General features: G+C 37.5%; 1 protein-coding gene across 9 annotated transcripts in view; it reads right to left on the reverse strand.

Moving 5' to 3' along the window:
- The window catches only part of Enox2 (ecto-NOX disulfide-thiol exchanger 2), a 343,811-nt gene that overhangs the window by 196,335 nt on the left and 133,882 nt on the right, over positions 1-13,594 (reverse strand). For 7 of the 9 annotated variants that reach the window (XM_045141079.1, XM_045141083.1, XM_045141080.1 and 4 more), the window contains one exon: positions 1,071-1,214. The exons of the other annotated variants lie outside the window; for them this stretch is intronic. In XM_045141079.1, the coding sequence (XP_044997014.1) occupies positions 1,071-1,214 (144 nt within the window). The remainder of the gene's footprint in view (positions 1-1,070; positions 1,215-13,594) is intronic. 9 annotated transcript variants of the gene reach the window in all.

A 13,594-nucleotide genomic window follows, 5' to 3' on the forward strand; every position in this document is an offset into this window, starting at 1 on the left:
TACTTAACAAAGATCTTGAAATATAAGCAGAGAGAACAATGATCTAAGAGAGGAAATGATATTATGTTTATAAACATAACCCATTTCATGAACTGGCAGTAATAGAAACAAACAATGACACAAAATGTATCAACATGCCTGTTACGTCCATCCTAAGATCTCAGATTTGTCTCTAAATACTAAGAATTATTTTTACAAATGATAACCAAGGTATATAATCATGAAATATAAAATATCAATTCATAGGTACTATCTAGTTTTCTTATTCTTTTCTCATGTTATTTGTGAAAATTTAAGATGAAAACAGAATAATAGCACATGGGAAATGGGAAAACTGACTGCAGTGGAGGTATCACTTGACTATGTTTAGAAGATATTGGAGAATCTGTTTTCCAGCTGTTCTAACAGAATAGGGACATAAAAGGACATGCAGATCAAGGTGTGGCGGCACATGCCAATAATCTGTGTGCTCAGGAAGCTGAAGTAGGGAGATCATAAGTTTGAGGCCAGCCTTAACTATACACTGAAACCCTGTCTTAAAATAACATCAGAAGACATATGGCCATGACATGGACTAGAGGGACAATGTGGAGGTAAAGCGATGCCAATATATGTAGTTATCTCAGTTAGACATAAAGTGTCTAAAGCCTGCCACATGTACATACACAGAGAAATTTATAGTGAAAGTCCCTTCATGCAATTTCTCCTTCCTAAATCCAAGTTCTTTATTCACCTCTATTTCAAGTTAACCCATTGTTTAAGATTAGCTAAAAATATCACTGGTGCTATAAAACATCCCACAAATCCTAAAGCTGATCCAAATTCTCCCTTGTTTCTTCTCCCATAGTCTTTTCTCCCTTACACACATTTACCAAACCACTAATGATACTCTATTTTATTATTAGTTATACATCCAGTCAAGCTGCACATTCCTAGCACAAGGATCAGGGACTTTGTTTCATTTATATGTTTCCTAAAAGTCTTAATCCAGTTGCCACCATATACTAGGTTCTGGGATAATGTTGACTAAATTGCACTGACTTCAGACAGTGTATTATCACCTAGCTTACCTGAAGGTGTATTTGTTCTCTTTCTTTTCTTGCTTGACTCCCCTCCATTCTCACTGAGGCCATCTGCGACCAGAGGGCCAGTGGCACTACCAAACTGCAGGGGTTCGTTGTTGTTGGCAGGGTCAAAAGGCAGCTGGTTCAATCCTAAAGAAGAAAAAGAAAGCCAAAGTCCAGACTCCATTAAGGACCGGGATCTTCTTCAGATTTGATTATGTGATCCACAAGAGGAAGATCTTTTACATCTAAAGGGCCTAGAAGTATAAAGGTGAATTTCTTGCAGATATTATTGACAAGTAAAAAGTTAAAATATAAGGAAATGTCTCTTGTCATTTGTTATATCCCTTTTGTTTTTCTTTTCTACTTCCTCCCTAAAAATGATATGGCTAGTTGAACTCAGTGGTCCATGCCTATAGTCCCATCTAATTATAAGGCTTGGACAGGGGAACCAATCAAGATAACATAAGAAGATTTCATCTAAAAAAAAATAGAAAAAGGACTTTCTTTAAATGTGCCTGTAGCTAGAACCAATGTCCCTTTGAAAAAGGATGGCTTCAGACACTTCTGTCTTCTCATTATTTCGTTAAAAAGTTTGCTGAATTGATACAAATAAAAATATCAGGTTATTCTGTTGTCAATGTAATGTCCAATGTTAACAGAGATTTCTAAAAAAAAAAGTCATAACTCTATGGCAAATGAGAAAATAAAACAAAGATGTAGGCACTGTAGGGAATTATTTAGTTACTGGAATGATGGGGAGTTATGGCCCAGGTTTAGATAGCTTTAATCTCATTGTCTTCAAATGCTGTCAAAAAGCATTCATACTTTACTAGTCATTGCTGAGCCTTCTACAAGGTAAAGAGCACCTTCTACTTTCTAAGTCCTACATGGTCACATCAGGGGTGAGCACAGAGTTTCTTACTGTTCTGGGAACAGAATCTGAAATTTCAAGTGTTTCATTTATGAAAGGGACTGGGAGATGGCTAAGTGGATAAACAACTTGTTGCATAAGTATGAGTACCTTAGTTTTGATCCTTAGAACCTATGCAAAAGCAAGATGCTGTTGCATAGGTATTAATAATCCCTCTTTGTCCACAACAGGATGGAAGGCAGAAACAGGAGAATTTCCCAGATAGCCTGGTTAATGAAAGAGTGAAAAAAGAGAGACCTTGCCTCAAACAAGGTAGAGGTGAGGACCAACGCCCAAAGTTATCCTCTGACCTCCACATACAGCCCCCAACACTTCATAAAATGCATAATAAGATTTTGGAATGGAGAGATGGCTTAGTGGTTAAGGAATTTGCCTGCAAAGCCTAGGGACTCATATTCAACTCCCCAGATCCTACGTAAGCCAGACACACAAAGTTGTACATACACACAAGGTGGCACATGCATCTGGAGTTTGATTGCAGAGGCTGGAGGCCCTGATGTGCCAATTCTCTCTCATTCTCATTTCCCCTCTCTCTCTCTCTCTCTCTCATTTTCTATCTCTCATAAAAATGAAGTTTTGATAAAGCCCAAAGTAAATACATATTTTCTAGGCCTTTTATCTACTAGTTTCCTAATCCTATCAAAAGGGGATTCGTATTGGTTCTCTTTGGTTAATTTTTAACCCCCAATTACTCTATGGCTAATTGTTATACAATTCTTGAGGTAATGTTGCAAAAAAAAATAAATAAATACAAGGGTTGGAATATGGTCAGCTGAAGATCAATGAAATTTCAGTAAAATGACTGCTAAGATTCTAGCAAAATGACATACTGCTTTTAATAAATAGTATCCTCTTATTCATTTTTTCAGCCCACATAAAAAGTATTATTTCTTCCGCAAAAAAGACTCTACTTTGAACAATTTCATTAAATGTCCTTTGGGACTTGTCAAGTACTTTTCCTTTATGCCGTGTGAGTAGCTACATGAAAGAATCAAATTTGCTTCTATATCTTAATTTAGGAGTTCATGACATCATGCTCAAGTCCTATTAATTATCTACCATGGATAGAACTAAAGAAACAAAATAACATGGGGGTTCAAGACTGCAACTCCAACATGAGGCTGAGACAGCAAGACTACCACAAATTCAAGGCCAGCTTAGCCTACATAGAAAGACTGACTTAAAAAACAAACAAACAAACAAACAAACAAAAAAAACCCAAGGAGGTTAAAAAAAAGAAGAAAGAAAAAACATTAATAGCTGTGTATTAGAAAATCATGAGATTGTGACTAAGGCTATTTTTAGAGAAATCTACATTTTCCTATTACTTGCAAATGAAGATGTTTCTTAAACCTCAGTAGTCCAAAAGCAAGAATGATTGATGTATCATTCCCGAACCTTTCTCAGCATTTCTCTTGGCAATATTATTCTGACCAAAAAAATTTCCATGGAAGATAGAATGGAATAAAAGAGAAGAACTGGAAGATTGGGGGTCAAATCCTGGATATCCTTTACTAGATAGCTTCTTTTGGCAAGTCATGAAATCTTTCTTGGTCCTTGTTTCATAATACATAAAAAAGGAGTCATAACACTGCACAGTGATATGGAAAAGACCAACAAATATATATTTGTGATAAAAAATATTATTAGAAATAAATTAAAATAATACATTCCTTGTAAGCTTGTAAGTTCTTCTAAAATGGAGATTTTCTCTCTTCTCCCCTACACCACAACTATATCCCTTGTGCCTAGCACTAGGCCTAGCTAGGTAATGATGAATTAATCAATTTATCCTCAATAAATAGATGTAGGTAACTCATTATATTAACCCATATGATTAGAGGAAAGACTTGGCAGCTGATAATCAAGAACTAATGCCACAACTGAAAAGTTCTGATGCTGATTATAGCAACATAACTTAAAATAATTAGATTTTAAATGCATCTCCATCATTTGAGTACTGTACTGAAGGAAGGGTAAAATTCTGATTAAAGGAATGCTCAGGAATGAGGCAGTTCTGATTAATGATTGTTAATCATGAAAGTCTGTCTTATTTTGTCTTGAATTTGATAATTTTATAGAAGAACATATTATTCCATATCTCTACTTATTAATTAGATGACTGAAGAACATACAGAGTTTCATAGCTATGATCTGTATGTTGAGGCCAATAACAGTGCCTCACTCATGAGGCTGATAAAAATAATAAGTGAGATCATATATGTGAGAAAATCTGTATCATATCTAGACCACAGCCTATGCTCAATTATATATAGTTTTTTTTTTTCTTCAGCTGAGTTGTGCCTCTCTTTTCCCACTGCTTACATCTACCCAAGTTGTCACACATTTTGCTTTCCTTTGAAGTAATCAGGTGGTCTGTCAAGAGTGTGGCTTCTGGCCGGGCGTGGTGGTGCACGCCTTTAATCCCAGCATTTGGGAGGCAGAGGTAGGAGGATCGCCATGAGTTCAAGGCTACCCTGAGACTATAGAGTTAATTCCAGGTCAGCCTGAACCAGAGTGAGACCCTACCTCGAAAAACCAAAAAAAAAAAAAAAAGAGAGTGCGGCTTCTGGGGCAGGGATGAATAGAAAGTAGGCTCACTAACTATTAATTGCAGCTACTATAATATTAAACTTATAATTTTAATTTTGAAATCAAGTATGATGTGAGGAGGTTGATCTCAATCTGTCCTCACCCAAATATGTCACCTACTTAGCTCATTGAATTCTTTCATTCCAGGTTGCACATTTTTGCAAAAGTTGAAGGTGTCCAGATAATTAAAATCTAGTGAGTTTAAGGTATTCAGTCATATACAATTGCTTATAATTGTGCTTGTTCTTTATTTGGTCTCAGATGAAAAGTTAAGGGATATAAAAAATTTAATCCTTGCACAAATGTATGGATCTATTAACACTGAATAAGACAGATTTCAAGAACTTTCTGTGTATTCACCTCATATAAGATCCAGAAATAGGAATATTTAGTGAAAAGCTTCAAGTATTATTTTTCATAGGGAAAGATCAAATGACAAAGAGAGAGAGATCTTACTCAAAAACCTGATTCACTGGTCACAAATCCACATTTTATATTACCCAGCATCCAATATAGGCTTCCAAGATTTGTAGTTTGAGAGCAAGGGCTATAGAGATAGCAAAATCTTACAACAACAGTGATTCCTACCTACTTTTATTGTATTATTTTTATTCCTCCCATCAGACAGCATAAAACAAACCAATAAATCAGTAAATTAAAATGTACCTATAAGATCTTTTCTGAGCTATTTATGTGTGATTTATACCAAATGATATTTTTTATACAATACCCCACTAAAGCTTCTTCCACGACAGCAGGGTACTTCCAGCCAAACTATTTCATATATCTGTATTTCTATATCTATCTATCTATCTATCTATCTATCTATCTATCTATCTATCTATCTATCTATCTATATTAATGAAGTAAGTTTCTATAGTACTTATTCATACTGTCTTTAGTTTTATAACTGTAAATGTAACCCATCCCCTTTTCTCCCATGAAACCCCCAAAACAATCTAGGGCATTGCCAAAGAGCTTGGTTTTCCATGAGGTCTAGAAAAGACCATATTGCTGAAGATACCACAGCCTGAAGTCAGGTAACATTGAGAAATCAAGTTAGCTGTGATACTGATGGAAAGTGCTATGCAAGTTGTCAGATGAGAAATGTAATCAAGGTCTGAACAAGCAGTGGATCCTATATGCTACAAAATTAACCAGCCAGGTAAGATGTACCTATAGGTGTAATAGAGACACATAAGTTATGGAAATAATCCACTTCTCTCTGATTGGATATGAGGCCCACTCAGTGGGAGGGACTTCATTACTGGTACTAAGAACTGAGTCAAATACCAATGGCTTAGAAGGTCATAGACTCGAGAGAAAAACTTACACTGTTCTTTGGCTAAATAGAAATGTTAAGCCCATCAGAAATTCTTCTAAATATATATATGTATGCCCCTTTCATTAATGCTATTCTTACTGTTGGTTAGAGAAGCTTCTTTTTACAAATGATGAAAATTAGACAGACCCAACACCCATCAAAAGGACAAAATCAAGTGAAAGTCCAGTACTTCCTACTGGATCAGCCAACTCTACCACACCCACCAAGGCTCAGGGAACATTGCAGAGTAAGTGGCTGAATGAATAGCAGTGGTGGTCTCACTAAGATAGACATAGAACCTTCTCTGTAGAGATATGGTAGACACTGAGGAGACTCAACATTCCTCAAAGCAGAAAGTAAGAGGCTGTCAAGCACAGAACAGTAAACAAGGTATCTAGCAAGTCCTCCAAGGTTTAGACAACACTGTGGAAGAGGGGGTAGAAAGACTATAAAGCCACAGTGTGGAAAGGAGTACTCAAGAGCACTGTTCTCTAGAAATGAACGAACTAGTGCATTCATGATCCCCTAGTAATTACTAATACATTGACATGACCTGCAATGTTTTGAGTGCATCAACATTTTAGCATGGAGTACAGAAAAGGTGTCACATATCAAAACAGAGAAAGTTGAAAGAAGAGGTTCCTCAGTGGATTGGGGACAGAGGAGAGGAGACAAAAGGGGATAACTGGATGGTAACAAGATCACATTACAGTATATTCTTATATTAAATTTCTCAACAAAAATAAAAGTAATAATCTCTCTGGAATTTGTTTAATACTTATATCTATGACTTTGATTCTAAGAAGTCTTGGTGAAATTACAATGATGAAATGAATAAACCCATTAATGCAATTACCATATTGTAGCTCATACAAACTATATAATTTATCTCCAAATCCCTTATGGAAGTTATTTTTACCATTTTCCTCTAGACATGAAGAACTGGAAAATAAATTTACAAATAAAAGAATAACCACTGAGCCAGGCATGGTGGCACATGCCTTAAATACCAGCACTCAGGAGGCAGAGGTAGGAAGATCGCTGTGAGTTTGAGGCCACCCTGAGACTCCATAGTGAATTCCAGTTAAGCCAGGGCTAGAATGAGACCCTACCTCGGAAAAAAAAAAAAAAGAAGAAGAAGAAGAAGAAGAAGAAGAAGAACCACTGTATCAGTTACCTTCTTTACAGTTTTGAGAAGCTTTGTCATGGTAGAAGAAGCAATAAGTCCACAACATAACACATCTGCAGAAGAGAGAAAACAGCCAGGGCAAGCTGGCTCTGAACACATATTAAGATGTAATCAATAGCCACCCCCAGTAACACACCTCCTCCAGCAGGGCTCTGCCTTCTAGGGACTAAATAAGAAGCTTAAACACAAATATTTGTGGCTATGGGAGATTTTACATTTAAACTACCAAAACTATTGGTCCAACTTTTTTAAAGCTTTCTACTGAGAGCTCTTACAAGTAAAATAAATGAGTAAAGGATATCTAATAAAATGAAGTCATAAGGGAGGAGGGTACTTAATAGGTTAGTATTGTATATATGTAAGTAAATGATTGAGATGGGGAGGTAATATGATGAAGAGTGGAATTTCAAAGGGGAAAGTGCGGGGGGGGGGGGTATTACCATGGGATATTTTTTATAATTATGGAAAATGTTAATAAAAATTGTGAAAAAAAAAAAGAATAAAATAAAATGAAGTCAGAATTTTTCTGAAGTCTGGAATAGAGATAAAGTTTAGTTGTAGAAAGTTTGCTTAGCATGACGAAAGACTTGGATTTGTTAACTATCACCACCAATTCTTTTTTATCTTAAGTCTTACACTTTCTCACAGTTCTTGCCTATCTATTCCTAAGGATAAACTTAATAAAATCATATATCTTTTTCTTTATTTTCTCTTTCATCTCATCCTCTTATCCCTCAAGCTTACAAAATTTAGTTTGCTGCAACAGGGACACAGATTGATAAAATAAAGACAAAGAGATAATAAATACTTGTAATACAGACTTCTGCTATTTCTGTATGTTATATTCTAAAAAATTCATGTGGCAAGTCAATCTTGCCTAAATCCACCTTGATTGTATATACAGCCAGCTATTAGTTCCTATCATGTCAAAATGTGGATTAACTAATTTCACAGCATACAGAACACCTTTTTACAAAACAGTCTGAGTATTGTACAAGGGTACAGAAGATCCTTGGAGAATGGTTTGCCTCATCCCATGGGTCCAGGGAGTTTTTACATTTCAGTAATGAAGTATGGTGGTTCTAAGTATATACTCCAATCACCAGGTCAAGAAATTCATATATAATGATGTCTGTCATGCTTATGAAAGTTATTTATGATCTTTGAGGAAATCACTGAAGAGTTTTCATGACTTTTTGTGAAATATGGTCAAAGATCTCTTCATGTCCTGCTGCTTAAACAGTTATCAATTTACTTAGCTTTCTACTATCAAGTCCAATTAGGGCCAAGTTTCATTATGCAATCGAACATTTTGTTTTTTTAATTCAATAACTGAGTATTTATTGAAAATATTCATGAATCCCTGTGACTATATACAATAGAGCTGGATTTATAAGAATGTCCATGATTTAAAATTTGCAATCTCTAATAGACACATCTGAGGTAAACATTGTGAGTAGATGCCTAGAAGGAACTCACAAAAGCTGGATATTCAGTAAACTCAGCCTACAGCATACCGTGGCCAGAGTCATGGGGCTAGCATATGGCTCCCTATGTTTCAGAGGTAAGTGTCTATTGCAAATTGCCAGGAGGTGTGTCCTTGGGAAAGTCCCTCAATTCCAAGTGCTCTTACCCATGAAATGGGAGATGGTAGCAACATGAAAAGCTTCAAAGGGCTTTCTTAAGCTTTAATAGAATCACCATGAGGTGCTTAGAAAAGGAGCTGTTGGCTTTAAACTTTACAGAGAGTCTGTGGAGAGGCCACAGAGGACCGGACAAGAACTTTTTCCTGTGAATAAAAGAGTGTTCCCCATATTGTTTTAGCAATACTCAGAGGAGTGACTGATATAGACTACAAAACTTTTGGAACAGTTTGAGAAAACTTGATTCCGAGAAACTAACCTGATACAAGTGGTGTGGGGGATAGGTGGTAAGGATACTGAGAGGAAGAAATAATGCAAAGCCATGGGATTTCATTTGGAATACAGAGGAACTCTAGAAAGTCCCTTGTGGCCCTGAGGTATGGGGCTGTGTAGATATTGTGGTGGGGATGTCAATAGGACTGGTGTTTGTCTTATACCTCAGAGCAGGATATTTAAGACACAAAATTTAGATTTTTATTTTCAATAAAAATAACTAGAAGTTTCTCAAGTGACGAGATGTTAGGGAATTTAAAAATTAGTGAGAAAAGAATAGTAAGCTATTTATTCAGAAACAATCTAGCACTTTTAATGAATATTATAGGTTACAGAATCAACATGTGACCCTATGGATTGACATTACTTTCTTCATTCCTTCCTTCTCTCTTTTTTAATATTTGATTTTTATTTATGTATTTATTTGAGAAAGGAGGAAAGGAGAGAGAGAGAAAGAAAAAAAAAAGTGTGCCAGGGTATGTAGCCACTGCAAAAGAACCCCAGATGCATGTGCTACCTTTTGCATATGGCTTACATGGGTACTAGGGAATCAAATCTGGGTCCTTTGGCTTTGCAGGCACGTGCCTTAACCACTAAGCCACTTCTCCAGCCCTCTTCCACTTTTTTTTTTTTTTTTAACAAAAGCTTACTGTAATGTACAGCAGACTCCAAGACAACATTTCATTTTAGTTAGAGGTGGCAAAATGTGTTATGGGCAGGTAATCTAGATGTTAAATAACAATGGAAAAGGGTTACAGTCATCTCAGGTCTATGTAACAGCTTATTTTATTTTTTTGCCAGATTTCTTAATTCCACTTGAGATGAGGCGGCCCTTCCATGCAGGCTTCACTTTTGGCTTCTCAAGTTTCTTCTGCTCATACTTTTGTTTCCAGTTGAAAGCCTTATCCTCCTCACTCTTCTCCTTGGTCTGCTTCTTAGGCTGTTTCAGGGGCTTCTTCATGCCACTTTCATTGCCTGACAAGGTGCCAGCCACCCTATCCCAAGTCTGATATCCTAATCCTTCCACATTTCTTTTATTTACTTTCAAGAATAGAGAAAGAGGGAAAGAGAGAGGGAGGGAGGAAGGGAGGGAGGGAGGGAGAGAGAGAGAGAGAGAGAGAGAGAAAGAGAGGGAACAGGCACATCAGGAACTCTAGCCACTCTAAACGATATATGTGTATCTAGCTTTATGTGGTCACTGGGGTACCAAACCAGGTCATTAAGCTTTCTAGGTAAGCATCTTAATCACCAAACCATCTTTCCAGGCCTCTCAACATAATTATTTAAAGGTGTGGGCTCCATGCCATAGAAGACTAGCCAAAAGAAACACAATTCCACTCTTGGTAAGTTCCCTTTGAAAGAACATGACAAAAACCCTAAGAAATCTGGTAATTGAAGATAGCAATCTCAACACAGAAATTAATGTTGTAGAAAGAAATGCTACTTCTTTTTCCATAGGAACAGTCTACATAATTTCTAAGTTTTATTTTTCAAACGTGAAGTCATTTAAAATCAGACATGAGATTTCGGTAATTAGAATGTCAACCCCAAATAGTTGATGTTCTTTATCTTTTTCAATTTTTTTTAAAATTGGGGATTGTGGTGGTTTGTTTCAGGTATCCCCCATAAAATTAGATGTTCTGAATGATAGGTTCCCAGCTGATGGATATTTGGGAATTAATGCCTCCTGGAGGGAGTGTATTGTTGGGGGTGGGCTTATGGGTATTATAGCCAGTTTCCACATGCCAGTGTTTGGCACACCCTCCTGTTGCTATGGTCCACCTTATTGGCCAGGGGGTGATGTCCACCCTCTGCTCATGCCATCATTTTCCCTGCCATCGTGGAGCTTCCCCTTGAGTCTATAAGCCAAAATAAATCTCTTTTTCCCAGAGGTTGCTCTTGGTTGAGTGATTTCTACCAGCAATGCGAACTGGACTGCAACAGTAAAGTGGTACCAGGAGTGGGGTTGCTGCTAGACACCTGACTGTGTGGCTTTGGCCTTTTGGAACTGATTTTCAAGAGGAATGTGGGAGGATTTCAAACCTTGGCCTAAGAGATGCCTTGTAGTACTGTAAGTACAGCTTGATGGACTATTCTGGTCTGAGCTGCAAGACCTGAATGCAGTAAGAACTATGGACTGTGAGGTTTGGCTTATGAGGGTGAGAAAGAGCTTTGCTTGGACTGGGCTAGCAGTTTGTGTGAGAATCTTGCTCTTATGCCCAGTCCTGAGAAGTTGTGCAGGGTTGCTTTGTGTATAAGTGAACTGGTGTGTGCAGAGAGATATGGCACAGAAAGAAAAATCTTTGGGTGAACTGTTGCCCCTTCAGCTGCAACTGAGAGATTACAACATTTAAGAGTGGGCTAGCTGACCTGTGCTGGGACAACAGGAAGAATGTTGATTCTTTTGAAGGGGCCTGAGGGCTCATGAAGTGTTCTGTTCTTCAAAGTCTGCTTTATTCCCCCCTGGATTAACAAATTGGCACACTATTTGGTATTATGGAGTATAAGAAATGCTGGAAAGAGGGTCATTGAGTTTGTAACACGGTCTTGTGTTTTGGAAATGGCCATGGTCAGTGTGAAACAGGTTTTCTGGTTGCCTGCATGGAGACCCCATGGGGCCATGAAGATGAACTGTGGCTTACAGTGGAGACCCAGTGGAGATGCCGGGACCACGAGATGGCTGCTGAGGAAAGCTGCCGGTGAAGTTTTCCCGGACTGTGAGTAGCCTAGCTGGAGGGATGGAATTGGAATGCCAGAGACTTGTTGCTAGTTAGAATTATCAGACTTGGAGACTTGTCACTGAGTAGAGCTGTTGGATTTAGAATTTGAGTTTAATCTTTGCCCTGGTTGTTTTAAATCTTGTATTGGTTGAATGTTTCATTGCTATGCCCAATGCCATCTTTTGCAGTGTGAATATTTATTCTGTGCTATTCTGGGTTTTTTGAGGTTATTTTTTGGTGTTATGGTTCAGTTAAAAGATCTTGGACTATGGGGATGCATGAACATCATTGGAATTGATACAAACTATGGGGATTTTTAATGTTAGATGAATGCATTACATTTTACATCATGTATGATTATCAGTTTATAGGGGCCAGGGGTGGAATGTGGTGGTTTGTTTCAGGTATCCCCCATAAACTTAGGTGTTCTGAATACTGGGTTCCCAGCTGATGGATATTTGGGAATTAATGCCTCCTGGAGGGAGTGTATTGTTGGGGGCGGGCTTATGGGTGTCATAGCCAGTTTCCCCATGCCAGTGTTTGGCACATCCTCCTGTTGCTATGGTCCAACTTATGTTGGCTAGGGGGTGATGTCCACCCTCTGCTCATGCCATCATTTTCCCCTGCCATTGTGGAGCTTCCCCTTGAGTCTGTAAGCCAAAATAAATCTCTTTTTCCCAGAAGTTGCTCTTGGTTGGGTGATTTCTACCAGCAATGCAAACCGGACTGCAACTGGGATTAAATCCCATGTCCCTGTGAATGCTAAGTTAAGTGCTTTACAACCAGGCTCCAACTCTGGCTCAAATTAGCTCAGGTAGGATCTCACTACATAGCTTAGACTGGTCTAGAAGAAAATCTTGATCTTTCTGATTCTCTTTTTGCCAGCCCTCCATTCTACCTGCTACTCCTTAAGGAATGTTCACCATGTTGAAAAGGCTTGGAACACAATTTCCTCTTTTCCCCAAGGAGACAGTCAAAAGAAATGAAGATTATTCATATTTAAGTCTCAACTACATGTTTGTGAATCCTGTATTCTGTATACCCATTTCAGCTGAAACAAGAGCAATGGAAAGTGAGTAATTGATTACTGAAGGCAATAGGGAAGAGATAGGAAAGAAAAGGTCAAAAGTCTTCTATATAGGCCTTAACGGAATGGTGGAGGACATAAAAAGTTTCAGAGTGGAATTTACACATAAGCCCCCTACGCAACATAGATGATATACCAATTTTCACAAGTGGTGATCATTCAACAACATTTAGTTACTTCCCAAACTACTTATTCAGGGCACTAGAGTCTTTATAATAAAAGGTACCATTTGTTACCAGCTTTGTCTGACACTGTCCAGCTTGAACTCTAAACCTTTCTGCCATTCAAGTTTATTATCTTAGGAACTTTGTCACTGTGTGGAAAGATAATGAAAGTGCCCCGTCTATGCACAACTTCATTCTCCTTTTCTGAAAGTCAAAATAGTTTTTTCATTGATTAAAACAACAATATGACAAAACACAACAGAACTGATCACATAGATGAACCTTCTCTTATTAGTTCTAGGTGTACCAGGATATGTGTGTGTGTGTGTGTGTGTGTGTGTGTGTGTGTGTGTGTGTATGTCAAACTACACTTAAAAGGATAAATTCTAGAGATGCAATTTCTAATATAGTAGACATGGGATACATGTAGCCACTTAAATTTAAGTTTAAATTAATTATGATGGACTAAAATGAAAAATTCAGTTGCACTACACACATTTCAAGGTGGGGAATGTATTGGACAGGATGAACACACAATATTCCCATCATTACAAAAGTTCTACTCTAGAATTAGAATTAGACTCAAACCCTTATCTGACAGTAG

Source organism: Jaculus jaculus, chromosome X (assembly GCF_020740685.1).
Source record: "Jaculus jaculus isolate mJacJac1 chromosome X, mJacJac1.mat.Y.cur, whole genome shotgun sequence".
In the NCBI taxonomy this organism is placed as follows: domain Eukaryota; kingdom Metazoa; phylum Chordata; class Mammalia; order Rodentia; family Dipodidae; genus Jaculus; species Jaculus jaculus.